Source organism: Heloderma suspectum, chromosome 4 (genome assembly GCF_057233095.1).
Source record: "Heloderma suspectum isolate Gila_16-S chromosome 4, 16-S_ref, whole genome shotgun sequence".
NCBI classification, from domain to species: Eukaryota; Metazoa; Chordata; class Lepidosauria; order Squamata; family Helodermatidae; genus Heloderma; species Heloderma suspectum.
The window spans coordinates 231,959,930-231,980,220 of record NC_139461.1 but is presented as its reverse complement, the minus strand read 5'-3'; the positions used below and the strand labels follow the sequence as shown (position 1 = coordinate 231,980,220).

General features: G+C 48.2%; 1 protein-coding gene across 1 annotated transcript in view; it reads left to right on the top strand.

The window, feature by feature from the left end:
• LOC146348207 (cytochrome P450 4B1-like) overlaps positions 1-19,711 on the top strand; it is a gene marked incomplete at its 5' end in the record, with an annotated part of 33,437 nt that extends 13,726 nt beyond the window's left edge. Inside the window, 5 exons of the mRNA XM_084851646.1 lie at positions 367-518; positions 3,367-3,473; positions 4,487-4,677; positions 15,263-15,396; positions 19,568-19,711. Coding sequence (XP_084707772.1) covers positions 367-518; positions 3,367-3,473; positions 4,487-4,677; positions 15,263-15,396; positions 19,568-19,638 — 655 coding nt within the window. The remainder of the gene's footprint in view (positions 1-366; positions 519-3,366; positions 3,474-4,486; positions 4,678-15,262; positions 15,397-19,567) is intronic.
• Between the last annotated feature and the right edge of the window lie 580 nt (positions 19,712-20,291).

Genomic DNA, 20,291 nt, shown 5'->3' with positions numbered 1-20,291 from the left:
TTCATATAGTAATGTTTCTGCTTCAAAAAAATAAAAATAAAACAAATCCTTTGTTAATGTCTAAGAGTTGGTGGCAGGATAGTAGTAAAACTCGATATGTTTATACTGTTAGCAGGTCAGAGTGCCTTTTAAAAAACATTTTAAAATATTCACCTATTCCTGTGCTTTAATGGCATATAGCTACTCCCATTGTTGTTTCATAGTGCAATCCTGTGCGTGTCTAGTTAGAAGTAGGCCTTATGAGTTCAATAGGACTTACTGTAAGGTAAGTGTATATAGGATTACAGCCCTAAGGCTGCTTTAGGACTATATAGTAGTAACAATGTTCATGAGTAAGATAATTTCATTTTCTTATTTGACCCTTAGGGAGAATTCCTATGTCCAAGCCGTATTTGAACTTTGCTCCTTGTTATTTGCCAGAGTGCACAACATTCTGGCCCACAATGATCTGATTTACAGGTTCAGCCCCCATGGATATCAGTTTCGGAAGGCCTGCCAGATTGCCCACCTTCATACAGGTATTTTTCCTGATTCCATGTTAATTTAGGCTTAGATCTGGAGTTTTAGTAGTCACTTTAAGCCAACTGACTACTAAGTCAGTGGGCAACTTGTGGACCTCCAGATGTTTTGGCCTAGAACTCTCATCATCCCTCACCATGGGCTATGTTGGTTAGTGCTGATGGGAGTTGTATGCCAAAACATCTGGAGGGCCACAAATTTCCCACCCCTAGTTAAAGCAATGCTAGGCTGCTATCAACCCCAAATGATAAAAAAGTGACCACACCCATTTTAGGAAAATGGAAAGGAGGGTAGGAATAAACGTGGCCAGAAAAACAAAAAAAGAAGCAAACCTTAAAACAGCTCTGTGAAGAATTAAATGGTATGAATTAGGGATGTTAGAGAATTCCGCCACGGATCTTGGTGAGATCCGAAACCCCGAAATCTGTGGCGGAACGGCCTGCCACCCCCCTGCCCCCCCGCGGATCCCCCCCCGGGATGAGACTTACCTGGGGCGGATGTTCCGGACGGTGGCGGCTCCAGCGGCGGCTTCGGCGGTAACTGGTCTTCCGACCGGCCGCCACCGCCGCCATTTGCCAAGTACAGGAGCAGACGGGTTGGGAGAATTCCTCTGCCTGTTGTTATAAATATTCACTGAGTGCAGGAGTGGGAATGCGTATCTCCCCATCTGCACACCTTCAAATATGAATGGGGCAGGTTCTCTCCTTTCTCCTTTTTAATTTCTTAGCCATTTGCAATCTGGTCGTTTGTTTGTTTTTTACCCAGACGTGATAGGCTACATAAAGACTTACGTAGCCTATCACATCTGGGTAAAAAAAAAACGGCGTACGCAAATGGTGGCGGCTACGGCGGCCGCCATTTGCGTTCCTTATTTTTCGCCTTTTTAGTCTACGTAAATATTTACGTAGACTATTACGGCGAAAATAAAGGGGAACGCAAATAGCATAGTGGGCGCTATTTGCGTTCCTTTTTGATTCGCCATTTTAGGCTACGTAAATATTTACGTAGACCAAAAAGGCAAAAAATAAGGAACGCAAATGGCGGCTGCCGTAGCCACCATTTGCGTACGTGTTTTTTGTTTTGTTGTTTTTACCCGACATGATAGGCTACGTAAGTCTTTACGTAGCCTATCACAGTGAAATACAGGGATGCAAACGTCAGTGGCTACGGCAGCTGCCATTTGCGTCCCTGCTGCCCAGCGGCCGGTTGTCCGGCTGCGGGCGGAGCCGGCCGGTGGCTCCACGGAATCCCCACAGAGTGGAGCCAGCCAGGCAGGACTCCGGGGGGAGGGACGGAGCACCTCCCCCCCCCCGTCAAGGATTCCGGGGGGAGGGACGGAGCCCCTCCCCCCCATGAAGCAGATCCGCAAAACGGTAAGTGACTTTCGTACATCCCTAGATTTTATGAAAATCTGGATATAACCAGAAAGTGCTTCTCATACCGTTTCCATGTAGATTGGGCCTCAGTTATCCATCAGATTGCACTCTACTCTGAATTTTGTTACATTTTATTATTTATTTATTTACAACGTTTGTGTGCTACTCCACATCTAAATAGATTCCAGAGTGGTGAACAACAAGAGATAAAATGATCAGAAGATAAAAAGAATGAAACATAATATTAAAATTATTCTTTAAAAAACAGAGTGCCAATAAAACCAAGGCTGGTCAACGAAGGAAAGCTTCCTGGAAAAGAGCTGTTATTTTAGGGGAGTACACAAAGCAAAATGGGTTTAAGAGAACTTATGAAGTGCAAGATTAGGATGAAGCTACCATTAAATACATTTAATAAAATTAGATAAAATAACAAATCTGTAAAACAAAATGTAAAAAGTAGTTATAAAATTTTAATTATATAACAAACCATATAAAATTGTACCAAAATGGAAAATTGACAGTCCCAAAACTTATTTAACATTTCTGATTCGAAATAATCATATAGTAGGTTATAATAATACACATCAACCTGGCCCAGATGCATTTCAACCCCAAAGGTCTTCATCAGTGGGATAAAAAGTGTCACCATAACTATAACCCCAAAACATTCAGTTTTGTTAAATTAATTTTTAAAATCGAGCCAGGAAATCACTCTTGTGTAACTTGTCTGTTTCGCCTACTTCGGTCGGTTACTGGATACGACAGGAAAAGAAGGGAGGACACCACTCCCTTCTATCTCATAACCAATGGCTTGCATATGCTGAACTGAAGCATGAATGAAGCATAAAATCCTGCACGTGAAAAGGTTTGGTATCCTCAGGTTTGGTATTGAACATCTTGTGGTTGAACACCTATAAAACTGACACAGACTAGAAGTATACTCACCTGTTTATCCCTAGTACAAATATATTGCCCAACACATATTGACAAAATGTTCTCCTCGGAGATGATAGTTGCAGGTTCTTGTACTTTTAAAGGTGCTTCCTCAGAATGTTAGTTATAACAGGACATTGTGAAAAATTGTGAAGGAAATAAGACACAGAAAATATTAGATCTAACAATATATTAGAAGATATTCAAGAAGTACCATAGTACAAAAATAGACATTAGTAATGTTAACACAGAATCATACAAAGCAAATATATTTGTATCTGCTGAATATCCCTAATTTATATAAATCCAAAGTTCAAAACCATTTTGTGGAACCAAATGTGGTTAATTGTTGTTATGATTCTGGACCCAATAAAATGTTATAAAATGTCATGATAATCTTCTGTATGAATGCTTTCTGATAAATTAGTACACATTTTATTCTATAAAGCCTCATATGTTTTCTGTTTTATATTTGCTATGCAAAATATGGTATATATTTATATTACTCTTATTTTATGTGTATTAAACATGGTTATAGATATGATAATCAAGGAGAGAAAGAAATCTCTGGGGGATGAGGAAGAACTCCAGAAGATCCAGAAGAAGAGACACTTAGATTTTCTTGACATCCTTCTCTGTGCCAAAGTGAGTATGGGGGGGGGGGGGCGGGGGCATAAGTCCATGGCTGAATCTATTACACTGAATATGACTGTGATTTCCAATATGACTGTGATTTCCAAAGGACCTGTAGAACCTTAAAAATCAAATAAGGACCTTGCAACTTTTATTCTTGCTTCTGTAACTGTGAGGCTAGATATTGTAATCCACTACATGTGAGGTTTTGTTTTTGTGTCTGGAAGCTTCAAGTGATACAGAAAGAAGTTGCTTACCTAATTTTTTGGGGAGGGGAGAGAGCACAATATGATCACAGAAAACATTGCAGCCATACTTCAATATCGGTATTAGCTTCCTTTTGTCTTCAAGGAAGACAAAATGATACGGTATTTATTTATTTTATTATTGTGCATTGGAGGAACCTCCCATTCAAGTTGCTTTTGTTCTGTAGTCTCCTGTTTGGCACAGGAGGCATCCAGCAGTGCAATAGGAGGAGTGAAGCCATTGTTAGATGCCGCCGTCTGCCAAACAGGAAGGAACCGTCACGATAAATACCAATATCCCATTTCTGTGCTAAGAAAATCCACATTCTGTGAAAAGGAATGTGCAAATCATGCAGTGTTGCAGGTACTTGCTTCACTATGATTATGTGATGCAGCAATAAGATTCAGGGCCAGTTCACAAGATCAGAACACCCCATCGTGGGTTGTTTAAGCCATGGTGCATGCTTTTGAATGGGCAACCCCCACTTAGGGGTTGCCATGTCATCTGAACCTGGCCATCATGGGTTATGCGAAAATTAAACAACCCTTGCATAACCTTACAACAGACCATGGGTTTTTTAACCCTCACCTAACTCATAATGGCTGGGTTCGGACAACATGACAACCCCCAAGCATATTCAAAATGCTGGCCAGCGTGCACCATGGCTCACCGTGGCTTAAATAACCCATGGTGGGCTGTTTGGATCGCGTGAACTAGATCACAGAAACAGTGGATTCCTGGACAAAATCTTACCACTAGTGAAGTTTATCTGTGTTTAGGATGAAAATGGCATTGGTCTACCTGATGAAGACCTGCGCGCTGAGGTGGACACTTTCATGTTTGAAGGTCATGACACCACAGCCAGTGGGATCTCCTGGCTGCTATATTGCCTTGCACAGAACCTGGAGCATCAGCAGAGATGCAGGGAGGAGATAAAGGCCATTTTGGGGGACCGTGGCACCATTCAATGGTGAGGTTTCATGTTTATTGGATCATTTCTCTGTCACACTATGAATTTAAGGGAAAACTTGCATTTTCCCGAGGATATGCCCAAGGAAACAAAGGGTACAGTGCAGGACGACACTACACTGGCAAAAGATATTCACCAGCCCATCTCAGGCCTCCAGGGCATGCCTCAGTGTCAGAGATTGCCTGAACAGTTGGCTGATCCTTAATCCCAAAGTGGGCAGCGAGTCTCCAGTAGCATTACCTACTGCTGGCTTTTACCAGTTTCCACTGCTTTGCTGCCACTGCTCACCACTATACCCCTGCTGCCCGCCACTAGGTTGTGTGTGTGTTGAGGAGGGAGCGGGACAGGCAAAGGAACAAATCCCTTTCCTCCCCCTGCTCCATCCTTTGCTCAAATTTCAACTTTAAGACTATTTGAGAATGGTTTGTTAAATCCTAGTTATAAAGGAGTGCCAAGGTTTTTACTATAAAAATATGTGTGTAATTCTTTCCCTTTATTATTTTAAAAATTGAGTTTCCCTAAATGTAATGAAGGAAACACACACACACAGGTTGCTTGGCATTTCTCACTCTTACCCACTATTGAAAGGCAGACAGCTTTAATGAAAAGGCGAGAGCAAAACCATACGATCTCACAACATATTTTGCTTACGGAAGAAACACTGCAAAAGAAAAACACACATGTGCACACTTGTCCTTAAAAGCTGAGATGAAGGCCTGGTGAGTGTCCTTGGTGAGCATCCTTGTGTATCAGGAAGAGACCAGGGAAAATAAGCCGTCAGGCCCAGTCAGGAAGCACATAGGTACAACCCAGCCATGATGCATAGTGGAAGGGCTCAGGCCTCCCATGGCAACTGCCTACATATGTCTTGCTTACACTGAGGGAACCGCTAAGCAGTCAGGTTATTTTGCTAAGGAAATGTGAATACGGAGATGGGAGTATAGATTACAATCCAGATGATGCGCCTGCTGAAAATGGCAGTGTTACGTCAACCTATCACTTTCCATAATGTATAGCACAATGTGCCTCATGTTCTGGAGTTATTATGCAGAACATTTCCCCTCCTTCTATGGAGCAGGCAAAACAGTAATCATAATGCAGAGGTAAGTTCCAGCAGACATTATGGAAAGGGAGCTATTTTGGGGGGCAGCAGCCTCGTCTTTTTGGTAATAAGTGGTTCTGCTCTCAGAGCAAGCTAGGTTTTTTGGACATATTTTTATTGTAATACATTACAAGCTAAAGTTCTGAGGTTTGATATCCCTCATTAGGTTTCCTATTTCATATTACAGTGTGTCCATAAAACTAAAGGATGTTGCATCTTCATATGCGGAAAGCATAAAGGGAACTGCTGTTCCTCATTCCAGAGTGTGAGAGTTGAGATCCATCTATAACAGAGAAATTCTATCCCTGAATGATGTCCTCTAGGCAGGACATGATCACTACACAATTCCCTCGTGGCAGCAGAGCAAAATAATGTGTTGGCATAGAGAATATGGTATTGACCACTGAATCAACTACTTCTGGCTAAACCTTCTTGCAGCAGGATATACCAGTGCAATGGAGAAAATGGGCAGTGGTGGGTGGAAGAGTGTTGAGGAAAGAGCAGAGTTTATTTGGAACCTGGGGCATGTTTCCATGCTATCGGCTTCGCTTTGTTTGCAACTTTGTTGTGATGGTCGCATCTTCTCCTTTTCATGTTTCCACAGTCCTTAAAGACTGGGCTTATCATAGCTGTAGCCTGGGGCTCTGTGCTGTTTCCACTGAGCTGTAATCAAATTATTTTCTTCATGGCTGGGTGAAGTCTGAGTGGAGTCTGGGTTGGGTCTGATTACCTCATCAGTATCCCCACCTCCTCCTCTTGCCGATTCCACCCTCCCTCACCCCCTTCTGATCCGCTCCAGTTTCCTGCTCTGGCAAGTCTCCTCCCTGCCTTCCGAGCCCTTCTGCTTTTTCCTTTAAGCAAAGTCATGTGTGCAGCCTCCCCCCCCTTTTAAGCCCCCTTTCCTCCTTAAAATGGGGACTTAAAGTGCAATTTCACTTTAATGAAGGAGTGAAAAAGCAAAGTTGTGTGTGCAGCATCCCCATCCCTGTAAGGTAGGCTAGGAGAAAAGATAGCAGCTGGTTCTCTCCCTCTCCCCACCACTGTTGTTGCTCTTCTCCCTTATTCCAGCTTCCCAACAACCCTGCAAAGTGGGCTAGAAGTAGGGATGTAGGAGTCACTTGGCTGTTCGCGGATTATGTTGATGGTGGGGGGGAGGCATTCCGTCCCTCCCCCCGGAATCCTCGCTGGGGGGGGGAGGCGCTCTGTGCCTCCCCCCCGGAATCCTGGCCGGCCAGCTCCGCTCCGCAGGGATTCTGCGGAGCTGCCAGCTGGCTCCGCCAGCAGCCGGACATCTGGCCGCTGGCTAGCAGGGATGCAAATGGCGGCAGCCGTAGCCGCCACCATTTGCGTCCCTGCAGTCAGCCGTGATAGGCTACGTAATTGTTTACATAGCCTATCGCATCTGACTTAAAAAAACAACAACGTGCGTATGCAAATGGCGGCGGCCAAGGCCGCCGCCATTTGCGTTCCTTATTTTGGCACATCTTAGTCTACGTCAAGATTTATGTAGACTAAGACGGTGAAAATAAGGGGAACGCAAATAGCGTAGTGGACGCTACGCTATTTGCATTCCCCTTATTTTCGCCGTCTTAGTCTACGTAAATCTTGACGTAGACTAAGACGTGCCAAAATAAGGAACGCAAATGGTGGCGGCTGTAGCCGCCGCCATTTGCGTACACATGGTTTTGTTTTTTTAAAGTCAGACGTGATAGGCTACATAAACATTTACGTAGCCTGTCACGGTTTGTTTGTTTTTTTTAAACCTAGCCGTGATAGGCTACATAAATCTTTACGTAGCCTATCATGTCTTTTTTTAAAAAAAAACAACTGGAAATGGCGGCGGCCGGTCAAAAGACCAGCCGCCGCAGTCGCCAGAGCCGCTGCTGGAGCCACCACCACCCGGAAGATCCGCCCCAGGTAAGTCTTGTCCCAGGGAGGGCAGGGGGGTGGCAGGCCATTCTGCCACCGATTTCAGGGGGCCGAATGCACTGGCATTCGGCCTCCCCGAGACCCGTGGCGGAATTCTCTGACATCCCTAGCTAGAAGAAGAGGTAGTGGCTGGCTGGCTTCCCAGTTGAAGGCACTTTTAATACCCACTGAAATCCTAACTGTCAAGCCTTTCTCCTGTGTGGCTGAGAAGGCAGACTTCCCCATCACCTGGGAGGAAAAAAGCCATCAAACTGGTGAGCAAAAGGGAGAAGAAGCAGTCAGTGAAGTCAATGGGAGGGGGAAGTTCCAAGTAAATGCATTGAAGGGGATGGGAGACCTTAAGACTGTTATAGTAAGTAGACTTTTATTTATTATTATTAAATTTTATTTATTAAATTTATTAACCGCCCATCTGGCTGGTCACTCAGCCACTCTGTGCGATGTACAACGTATAATAAAACAGTTTAAAACAATAAAATTCTACAATAAAAACATTTTCTAAAATACCCTAACCCACCCCAAATGCCTGCCTGAACAACCAAGTTTTTAATGCACGGTGGAAGCTCATTAAAGAGGGGGCATAACGGAGTTCCTTAGGGAGGGAGTTCCACAGAGTGGGGGCCACCACAGAAAAGGCCCTCTCCCTCATCCCCACCAGTCTAGATGTCCTGGCTGATGGGACAGAGAGAAAGCCGTCCAAGGCTGATCTTGTTGAGCGGCCTGTCTGGTGCTGCTGGAGGCGCTCCTTAAGATAGGCTGCGCCAGAACCATATAGGGTTTTAAAGGTCAAAACCAACACCTTGAATTTGGCCTGGAAAACAACTGGTAACCAGTGCAACTCCTTCAGCACTGGAGTGATATGATCTCACCGGCGGCTGCCTTTAATCAGGCGAGCCGCCGTGTTCTGTACCAGCTGCAGTTTCTGAACCATCTTCAAGGGTAACCCCACGTAGAGCGCATTACAGTAGTCTAAATGAGAGGCGACCAGGGCATGTACTACCAATGGGAGCAGATGGTCGGGAAGGAAGGGGCGCAGCCGCCGTATCAGATGGAGTTGATACAGCACTGTCCGGCTCACAGCTGACACCTGAGCCTCCATGGACAGCTGGGAGTCCAAAATGACCCCCGGGCTGCGGACCTGGTCTTTCAAGGGAAGCCGTACCCCATTCAACACCAGGTCAACATGCCCCAGCCTCCTGTTGTCTCCCACCAAAAGTACCTCGGTCTTGTCAGGGTTCAGCTTATTCCTCCCCATCCAGCCACTCACCGTCTCCAGACATTTGGACAGGGATTCTACGGCCAACCTTGGTGAAGATTTGAATGAGAGGTAGAGCTGTGTGTCATCCGCATACTGATGACACCACACCCCAAACCTCCTGATGATAGCCCCCAGTGGCTTCACATAGATGTTAAATAGCATTGGGGAGAGGATGGAACCCTGTGGCACCCCACAAGTGAGTGGCCACGGGTCCGAAACCTCCTCTCCCAATGCTACCCCTGGTACCTGCTGGAGAGGAAGGACCGGAACCACCGCAATACGGTGTCTCCAATGCCCAGCCCCTCCAGGCGGTCCAGGAGGATACCATGGTCAACGGTATCAAAAGCCGCTGAGAGGTCGAGGAGAACAAGGAAGGAGCATTCACCCCTATCCAGAGCCCTCCTCATATCATCCACCAAGGCGACCAAGGCCATTTCTGTCCCATGCCCAAGCCTGAAGCCCGACTGAAATGGGTCTAGATAATCGGTTTCTTCCAAGTGTGCCTTCAACTGCATCGCCACCACCCGCTCAATCACCTTGCCCAAAAATGGCAGATTTGAGACTGGGCAAAAGTTGTTCAGAACTTGGGGATCCAAGGAGGGCTTCTTTAAGAGCGGTCTTATCACTGCCTCCTTGAGGGCTGATGGCATCACTCCCTCCTCAAGGGAGGCATTCACCACTGCCCTGATCTCCTCAGCTAGTCTCTCTCTGCAGCCCATAATGAGCCAAGATGGGCATAGGTATGTATGAAAGTCATTTACCTTTCCACGGATTATGTTCATGGTGGGGGGGGGGGAGGCGTTCCGTCCCTCCCCCTGGAATCCTCAACGGGGGGGGGAGGCGATCCGGTCCTCCCCCCCGGAATTCTCAATGGCCGGCTGTGCTCCGTGGTGGCTCCGTGGAGCAGCCGGCCAGGGCCGTCTGCAGCCAGATTTCCGGCTGCGGAGGGCTCTGGGTAAAAAAAAAAAAAAACCCGTACGCAAATGGCGGCGGCTACGGCCATCGCCATTTGCATTCCTTATTTTTCGCCATCTTAGTCTACGTAAATATTTATGTAGACTATTACGGCGAAAATAAAGGCAAATAGTGTAGTGGGCGCTATTTGCGTCCCTTTTTGAGTCGCCGTTTTAGTCTACGTAAATATTTTGTTGTCGTTCATTCGTGTCCGACTCCTCGTGACCCCATGGACGATAGCACGCCAGGCCTTCCTACGTAAATATTTACGTAGACTAAGACGGCGAAAAATAAGAAACGCAAATGGCGGCGGCCGTAGCTGCCGCCTTTTGCGTACGCCGTTTTGTTTTTTGTTTTAACTGGGATGCAATAGGCTACGTAAGTCTTTACGTAGCCTATCACGTCTCTGTAAAAAAAAAAAAAGCAGGCGACCGGACTGTAAATGGTGGCAGCGGCAGCCAGTCGGAAAACCAGCCGCCGCCGCCCGGAACATCTGCCCCAGGTAAGTCTTGTCCCGGGGGGATCCGCGGGGGGGCAAGGGTGTGGCAGGCTGTTCTGCCACAGATTTCAGGGGACCGAATGCACTGGCATTCGGCCTCACCAAGATATGTGGCAGAATTCTCGTCCATCCCTAGATGGGCAAGGATCAAGTAAGCAGGTGGTCGGCCTTACAGATGAAAGCACCTTGTCCACTTCATCAGAAGGAAGAAGCTGGAACCGATCCCACAAAAGCGGTTTGCCACAGGCCACCTCTTGCTCACTAACTGTATCCACAGCGTGTGGAGTAACACTCCTAATCTGATCAATTTTATCTGCAAAGTGCCTTGCCAAGGCCTCACAGGAGGACTTAGAATGCTCCAGTGGTTCCGGAGCCACAGGACCGACCAGGCTCTGGACCACTTGGAACAGCCTCCTGGGACAGCACTCTGCAGACGCGATGGAGGCAGCATAATATTCCTTTTTTGCTGCCTTCACCGCCACGCGATAGGCTGAAGATACAGCTCTAGCCTGTGTCTGATCATCTTTGGAGTGAGACTTCCGCCACCGGCGCTCCAGCCGTCTCACCTCCTGCTTCAGGGCTCATAACCGCGGATTGAACCATGGTGCAGCCTGAGCCCTGTTCAGGGGGAGAGGGCGTTTCGGAGCCACCCAATCTAATGCCTCAGTGATTGCGGCATTCCAGCCACCCACCAGGGTTTCAACCGAGAGGCCATTGGCATGCTCCAGAGAATCCCCAAGCGCATTCAGGAATCCATTCAGATCCATAAGACGCCTGGGGCGGACCATTTTAATGGGTCCTCCACCCCTGCGGAGGGGTTGTGGATCCGAGAAGTCTAACATCACCAGATAGTGATCTGACCATGACAAGGGGGTGGTAGATATACCCCCGACTTCCAGATCACTCCCCGCTTCTCCAGAAACAAACACAAGGTCTAGTGCATGACTGGCTACATGGGTGGGCCCAGTTAGAATATGGTGCAGCTCCCAGGAAGCCATGGTCTCCATGAAGTCCCGAGGCGCTCCTGTGAGGATGGCCTCCAAATGTACGTTGAAGTCCCCCAACACCAGTAAGTTAGGGGACTGTACACGCACATCAGAGACCACCTCAAGCACCTCGGCCAGGGAGTCAGTCGTGCAGCAGGGTGGACGGTACACAAGCAGAATCCCCAGATTGCCCTTCGGGCCCAACCTCCAGTACATGCACTCAGCAAGCTTGGTCTCCCAGACAGGGGGTCTGGTGAAGACCAAGGACTCTCCGAAGATAACAGCCGCTCCCCCTCCCCAATCCCCAGCCCTCGGCTGCTGTGCATATGAAAATCCAGCTGGACACATGGCTGCAAGAGTTGGAGCAGCAGCCTTGGCCAGCCAGGTCTCTGTAATACATGCCAGGTCTGCACCCTCATCCAGGATCATGTCATGGAAGAAGGAGGTTTTCTGGGTAACAGACCTGGCATTACAGAGCAGCAAACGAAGGCCAGAAGATGGAGTCACGCCTCCCCCAGCCATCCTTTCGCTCTGAACAGGCCCGGAGCAGGAGACAGATACTACACATCTCTCCCTTGTTCCCCTTACCTGGCATGGCCTGTCCCTAGCACTTCACCAGCACCTGCCACCCAGCCTCGGTATGTTCTGGCCCACAACACTCCCCCCACTGCCTCCATCAGGTGGACACATGCCCCCTCACTCCCACCTATCAGGCATGCTACCCACCCCTAAAAACACAACGGAATCCCCCAGAAATTAAACGACAACTAAAAAATCCCCTTAAAAATAATGCTAGGCAGAGGTCCGCAGGGAAGGCCTGGTGGCGGTGGCGGTGGCAGCAGGCCCGCCTCTTCTCCGGTGGTGGTGGCGGCGGCGGCTTCTCCTGCAGGCCTTGGCTCTCCCAGGCCACCTCAGCCAGCCAGCTTATGTAACCCCTCCAGGGAAGGGCAGGTGGAAGCAGCACAGCTGGCTCAGTACCTGGGGGCCTGGTCCTGCAGGGACTGGCAGTCTGCCAGGCAGAAGACCGTGGGGAAGGCCTGGTGGTGGTGGTGGTGGCAGCAGCAGCAGGCCCAGCAGCAGCAGGCACGCCTCTTCCCCGGTGGTGGTGCTGGCTTCTTCTGCAGGCACTGGCTCTCCCTGACTTACAATGCTTGCCTACTCAGAAGCAAGCCACACAGATTTCAATGGCATTTACTCCCAGGAAAGGAAACCTTTCCAGCCAATGGGTTTACTCAGAAGTAACATCCCCTAGCACATGCCCACACAAAGCAGGACAAAGCGCTAAAGGGGAAATACACAGGGAGCAAATGGCGAGGAGAGCCAGTGGATGATATACTAGTTGTGCATCTCTTCGTCTCTGCCCCCTTCGCCCCCCTCTTCTCTGCTCCATTTTCCCACTCTGGCCAGTCTCCTCCCTGCCTCCCAAGCCCTTTTGTTTTTTCCTTTAAAGTGAGTTCTAAAGTGGAATTTTGCTTTAACAAAGGAGCAAAAAAGCAAAGTTGTGTGTGTGCAGCATCCCCCCCTTTTACCCCCCCCCCCCAAGTGTGGAGTTAAAGTGCAATTTTGTCTTAACAAAGAGGAACATAAAAGCAAAGTCATGTGTGCAGCATCCCCCCCCCTTTAAAATCCTTTATTCCCCTAAACTGGGGACACGCCTTAATGACTTAACGACTCTCTGTGAAGCCCTCCTTGCAGCTCTCCTGATTTCCCTGCCACCACCTTGACGGGGAACTTCATATGGATACCCAGGGTGGACGGATACTGCGCTGGGATGTTTATTTATTTATTGCATTTCTATACCACCCCATAGCCGAAGCACTCTGGGCGGTTTACAGAAGTTAAAGCATTAAATATAATATAAAAAGTTTAAAAGCCATGTACAAAAAAGCACATAAAAGCACACAAACAATATACACAAATATGCCAGGGGTGCTTCTTTGTGCATCTCTTCATCTCGGCCTGACTGACTGCTCCCTCCAGTATCATCTCCCCCTCTCCTTCACACGCTGCTTGGTGAGGTCATGGGCAGGTGAGCGACACACCCACAAGGGCCAGGCTACACACCCCAGGGGCAGGACTATGATACCGAACCCAGTGCGGTTGTGGAAACAGGTCAGTAATGGAGCTGAAGTAAGCAGGAAAAGTTGGACTATAAGCAGTCTCAGAAGAAGTGGTTTTTCCGCAGTAAAATGCGGGGTTGGGGCTGAATGGCTATGACGTTATGGAAGCACAGAGACCTCACCACGCAGGCGGGTTGGAGTAAATTGCTGGTGGAAACATGGCCCTGGGACTCACTCAGAAGTTGTTTCTGCCCCCGGTACCAGCAGCCGCTGTCCTCAGCAATTTTGGATCATCTGCAAACTTGGCTGCTTGCCTGCTTCACTGCTCACACATAATTCCAGATCATTTATGGACAGGTTAAAGAGTGCCAAACCCAATACAGATCCTTGCAGGACTTCCTGCTTTCTTCCCTCCATCCTGAGAGCCATCAGTTTATTCCTACCCTTTGTTTTCTAATATAAAGACGTAGGAAGAGCTGTGCTGGATCACACCAAAGGGTTATCTAATACAGCATTCTGTGGATTGACATTCTGCAACCTGTTCTTGTCCAATATTCTATTCCCACAGTGGTCAAAGATGCCTGTGCGAAGCCACAAGGAGGACATGAGTGCAATCACATTATTCTGCTAGTGTTCCCAGAAACTGGTATAAAAGGCATACTGGCTCTGATACCAGAGGTAATATATAGCCATCATGCTGAGGAGCCATTTCTGTTTTTTAATTGGTTGCTAATCCATAAAACAATCATGCCTCTTATCCCATGTCTGCTGGGCTTACTCAGGTAATTTTGGTGAGGGACTTTGTCACACAATTTTGGTAGTCCAAGTTGTAGGGCCCCAGGCCTGAACCAAGCTATTAATAGTTTTAGAGGGGCTTAGCTCTCTGACTTTAGCCAGTTGGCTGCTGCTTTCCCTAACAGGCCTCTTGATTTACCATGATGAGTCAAAGGTCCACAGCAGCGGCCTTGGCACATTCCATACTAATAAGCTAGAACGGCTTATCAGGATGGGCCTGGGAAGTGAAGTTTGTTTGTCTTAAAGCTGCAGGTGGCTGGGCTGAGAAACAAGCACTGCTAGTCTATGATGGGAAAGTGGTAGATGAATGCTAATTAATGCTTGCTGTTGTCATGCTACCTCACTGCTGACATACATGCTATAAAACCCATGTTACCCCTTGGCTCCTGGTTCAGAGAAGCTGTCTGATCTTTGGGTACACCTGTATGCTGATTGTACTCAATAAAGTATCGCCTTGTAAGTAAACCTGGATCAGATTTACCACTATCTTGGCACCTCTAACCTAAGAGTTCAAAGCCCACAGCTGGGGCAGTACACAAGTATATAATGTCTAGCAAATCACCCCTATTTACAAGGACTCCAGAAGCTCTGCATTGGGAGGTGGGTGTTGTTTACTTGGCAGTTTACTTGTGTCTGGTGCCTTGGAGAAAGTGGTTTTGTGATCATTTTTTTCTGCCATAATTACATGTTGATTGGTGCCCTCCATAAATGGGTTATGCCAGTGAGTGATGGGATTGGTGGGTGGTGACCAAGTGGCTGTTGATGGTGTTATATTAGCTTTTGGTTCTACTGCAGTGATTGTGCTCTTGCTGTTTGGAGAGTGTAGCGCCTCAACAATATGCAGGGGCAAGCACTGGCATAACAGCTACTGGCATTGTGGGACCATAGGATTAGCCTGCCTAATCCTGCCTAATTAGGTACTTGCACCCAACACATGATCTAGGCTGCCTGGATGGAAATTTCACCTATTTATTGACTCACCCTGCCTTTGATCTTTTCCAGGGATGATCTTAGCAAGATGACCTACTGTACATTATGCATTAAAGAGAGCCTCCGCCTTTACCCTCCAGTACCAGGAGTGGCTCGAGAGCTCAGCAACCCTATTACATTTTTTGATGGACGGACTTTACCTGAAGGTTTGCTTCATTTTATTCTATCCTCATAGCCAGAATTTGTTTGTATATGTTCTATAAACCTATATGCAACCCATCCTCTTTGTTAGAGCTCACACATACGTAAAATAGTGTCTTAGCTTTAAGTAGGTTAATTACTTTTTATTTACTTGAAAATAATTGCCCCTTCCTGTTCTGTGCTACAGTACCCAGGGTATGCTAACAAAAATGAAAACAAATTGCCTATAAAACAATGTGAACCGGGCAGTCAGGGCCCTGCTTGCTTCAGTCCTGTGAGCATCGCCACCACCTCCCCCTTTCTTGGCCTGATGGTCCAATAACTTACCTTGGTGCACAGAAAAGAGTAGACAAAGGGCATCTCTACACCAGCTTAAAATCCTGAATTTAAAATGGGGCTTTCTGCTTCCATTTTAAATGCAGGATCACAACCAGGGCTGTGCACCACCTCGTAATGAAGTCCGAATAATGAGGCGAAGTGGGCTTATTCGGAGCAAAATCCTTGTGATACGAGGCAGATCAGAGCAGTACCGAGGCGCACCCCCCCCCGAAGCGCCTCCTCCACCTTGTATATTCAGAGCTCTATTGAATGCCTGAGCAGTCCAGACAGGCTGTCTCCAAAATGTATCAACTTCTGAACACTCACGTGGAGGGGCATGAGGAGGAGGAGGAGGAAGGAGGGAGGGAGGTGGAAGGCGAGCAGAAGCAGGAAGAGGAGGGAAGGCAAGTGCAGAAGGAGGAGGGAGCGCAAATAGGAACTCTCAGCCAGAACTGACGCCAGCAGTCTCCAATCACAGGGAGAGTGGTGGAGGAAGGGGGTATATATACTTTGGCGAAAGGCTGCATTTGGTTATGGTGCTAGCTGTGTCTTTGGGAGAGGGCTGGTGTGGGTAAATGATCGTGTATGTGTGCGTGTGCGCGTGCGCGCATTCCTAGGAGTTGTTCCTTCAATTTATTTGATTTTTATCACCATTAGGCTTTCCTCAAAATTTAAATAAAAGAAAACAGCTTCATTGTAGTGGGATCCTTTCCTTGCTCGTCCAGCCTGTTTGGGACAGTGTCTTTTGCAGCACCTCTTCCAGCTGCCTTCTCATATTTCTGCTACCTCCGACTCGTTTGTTATTTGTATTTCATTAGATTCATCTCTCCTTTCCATATTTTTTCAAACTAACATAGCTTTTCCTCGCTCGTTGCTGCTACTCTCCCCCCTCCCTTGCCATTCCTGTTTATTTATGTCACTTGTGGACTCTCCGGAAAAGGCTGCATTTGTTGTTTAAGGTTGACCCCCACTTCTGCTTTCTCCATTCTATTTCCTTGTCATTTTTGTCAGTCCACTCTGTCTTTTTTAGATTTTTAAAAACCCAGTCTTACTTCTGTTTTTTAAAGCAAACATTGACTTCTGGGCATGTTCCCTCGCCCTTCTTTTTAAGTCATATTCAAGCATTTAGTTTTTTCTTTCTTTCTTTCTAAATTCTTAAAGAAATGCATAGCAGCCTATGTGTGTAGTGTCCCCCCCACCCCCCGCCTGGGTGCTGAAATGAACCGTCTGTGTCTTCTCTGTGTTGATCTTCCCAAAGTAGAAAAGGTTTTTTTAAATTGTTGTTTGATTTGGCTCTTATCACCTGCGCCGTCGTCCTGTATTTCTTGAAGTTACCGTGCCTTCCATAAAAGAACATGAAATATAAAACAGTAAATTAAAGACACCTGTCATTTGCTTAGGTAGTTATGCCTTTCTTTAGCTCGTGTGTGTGTGTGCGTACGCGCGCACGCATGCTAGGTTGTTATTCCACTACACTATAAGTCCAAATTTCAAGAGAGTGTGGAAAAAGCATGGGGCACATAGTATTTATATTAATTACCTTCTTATTCCAATAACACTCCGCTGTGTGGCAAAGCAATTCAGCGCTATATGAGGCATCTTCGGAGTGTTGGCGAGGTGCTGATGTCACTACCAGCACCGTTAGGCAAGCCCAGGGAGTGCGTCCCGGTGCAGTAGGGCAGCAGAGCGCGGAGGCCAGTTGCGGTGCGTCTGGTGTAGGGATGGACGAAAGGGACTTACCTTGTCCTGCAGCTTGCTTCGCGGTGGGGGGGAGGCGCTTCAGTTCTCCCCCCGAAGTTCAGGCGCGGGGAGGCGCCCCGCCTCACCCGGCCGAAATTCAGGCCGGGGAGGAGCGCCCCGTCTCCCCGGCCACGGAAAAAAAAAGTACAATAAAAAAACCCCACACACCCGTGATAGGCTACGTGACGATTTACGTAGCCTATCACGGCTAGATTTCCAAAGTCAGCCGTCATAGGCTACGTAAATCGTCACGTAGCCTATCACGGGTGACTTTGGAAAAAAAAAAAGCGCATACGCAAATGGCGGCGCCCCATGAGCGCCACCATTTGCATTCCTTATTTGGACAGGGGTAGTCTACGTAAAGATTTACGTACACTACGGCAAAAATAAGGGCAACGCAAATAGCCCTGTCCAATCCCTGTCCAAATAAGGAACACAGATGGCGGCGCCCATGGGGCGCCGCCATTTGCGTACGCGCTTTTTTTTTTTCAAAGTCACCCGTGATAGGCTACGTGACATTTTACGTAGCCTATCACGGCTGACTTTGGAAATCTAGCCGTGATAGGCTACGTAAATCGTCACATAGCCTATCACGGGTGTGTGTGTGTTTTTTTTTACTGTACTTTTTTTTTTGTAATGGCCACAGCGACAGCTGGTCAGGAGACTGGCTGCCGACCCCGCCGAACCGCCGCCGGGACCCGCCACCGAGAGGGACATTCGCCGAAGGTAAGTCCCATCCCAGGGGGGGGCGGGGGGCTGGCGGAGAATTTCCCCACCAATTTCGGGGGGCCGAATGCGTCGGCACTCGGCCTCCCGAAGATTCATGGAGAAATTCTCCGCCATCCCTGGTCCGGAGGTCACTGTTCGAGGAGGCTGTCATGGGCAGGTGCAGTAGTCGCACTCTTGCCCAAGGCGGAGCAGCATCTCCTTCTGCAGTGGAAGAGGGGAGCCCACTGATGCACATCAGGTCAGAGGTGTCTGACATTCTCAGCATGGTGCAGGGTGGAGAGGAGGAAATCCTCCAAGGTGTGTTGGAGGAGGAGCAGCAGGTGGAAGCTCCAGCACCCGACCCCTCTTCCATTGTTCCTCCAGCTCGTGTGGTGCCCCCCCAGACTCAAGGCAGGCAGTCTACATCTCCTGCTCCCCCAAAACATCAGGGCAGCATTGTGTGGGACCACTTTGAGTTGGGAGCAGATCCCAGCACTGCCGTGTGCTACCACTGCACGGCGTCTCTCAGCAGGAGGAAACAGCCAGGGCACTACAGCACCAGCAGCCTGCTCCTGCACTTAAGGAGGCAGCACCAATCGGGCTTTCTGGGGGAAGAGGCCCCCACGTCCCAGCAGGCCGGCAGCAGGGGCACGCAGAAGGCTGATAGTGGAAGGCCGCTGGAACTCCTGCAAGCTCTCCATCGCTCATCCCCAGGAGGCTTAGGCAGGCCACCATGGAGGAGATGGGCTGGAGGAAGTGTGGGTCCACCGGGAGGAGGTTTCCAGCATTCAAAAAACAGCGGCCCTTCTGGGCCAGGCACTGACTGTGTTCATTCAAGATACATTCAAAATACTCACTTAGTGTGTGCTAGAAATAAACAAAAGCAGATAAAAAAAATAACCTCTTCCAGCCTGCCTGCCAGATAACGTGTGTATTCAGCCATAGAGGGCTAGCCGAGGGGGTATGACTGGGTGGGTCCAGGGAGTGATAAATGCTTCCCTACGGGAAGGGGTGGTCCCTGCTGTCCTTAAGGAGGCAGTAGTGTGGCCACTCCTGAAGAAGCCCACTCTGGACCCAATGGTATTAGACAACTACCACCCAGTCGCAAATACCCCTTTTCTAGGGAAGGTACTTGAGAAGGTCATGGTGGACCAACTGCAGGCACTCTTGGAGGATACTGATTATCGAGACCCATTTCAATCTGGGTTTCGTCCTGGTTATGGGACTGAATCAGCCTTGGTCACCCTGATGGATGATCTTTATCGAGAGAGGAACAAGGGGAGTGCAACCATGTTAATTCTGCTCGATCTCTCATTGGCTTTTGATACCATCGACCATGGTATCCTCCTGGATTGACTCCATGGGATGGGTATTGGAGTTGACTCCTTTTCCATGTTGATTGCTTCTCAGGTTCTTGGGTTGCAATAAGCATTCATCTCATCCACAAGAACCCCAGCATATGGAATGATCCAGAGGTATGATCTTTTGACATTCTAACTACTTTTCTGTAGGGATGTACGAAAGTCACTTACCTTTTCACGAAATTTGATTTGAGGTGGGGAGGGAGGCGCTCCATCCCTCCCACCGAAATTCTGGCCAGGGGGAGAGGCACTCCGTCCCTCCCCCCCCGAATCCTGGCCGGCCGGGTCCACAAATGGCGGCGGCCATAGCCGCCGCCGTTTGCGTCCCTGCAATCAGCCGTGATAGGCTACATAAATGTTTACGTAGCCTATCATGGCTGAGTAAAAACAAAAAACGCGCGTACGCAAATGGCGGCATAGACGTTACGCTATTTGCGTTCCCCTTATTTTTGCCATAGTCTACGTAAATGTTTATGTAGACTAGACGTGCCAAAATAAGGAACACAAATGGCAGCGCCCATGGGTGCCGCCATTTGCGTACGCGTGTTTTTTTGCTCAGCTGTGATAGGCTACATAAACAGTCACGTAGCCTATCACGGTATTTTTTAAAAATCTAGCCGTGATAGGCTACATAAATCTTTACGTAGCCTATCACGTTTTTGGGGGGTTTTTTTTACTGGAAATGGCAGCGGCGGCGGCAGCTGGTTGGAAGACCGGCCGCTGCCGAGCCGCCGCCGTCAGGAAGATTCGCCCAAGGTAAGTCCCGTCCCGGG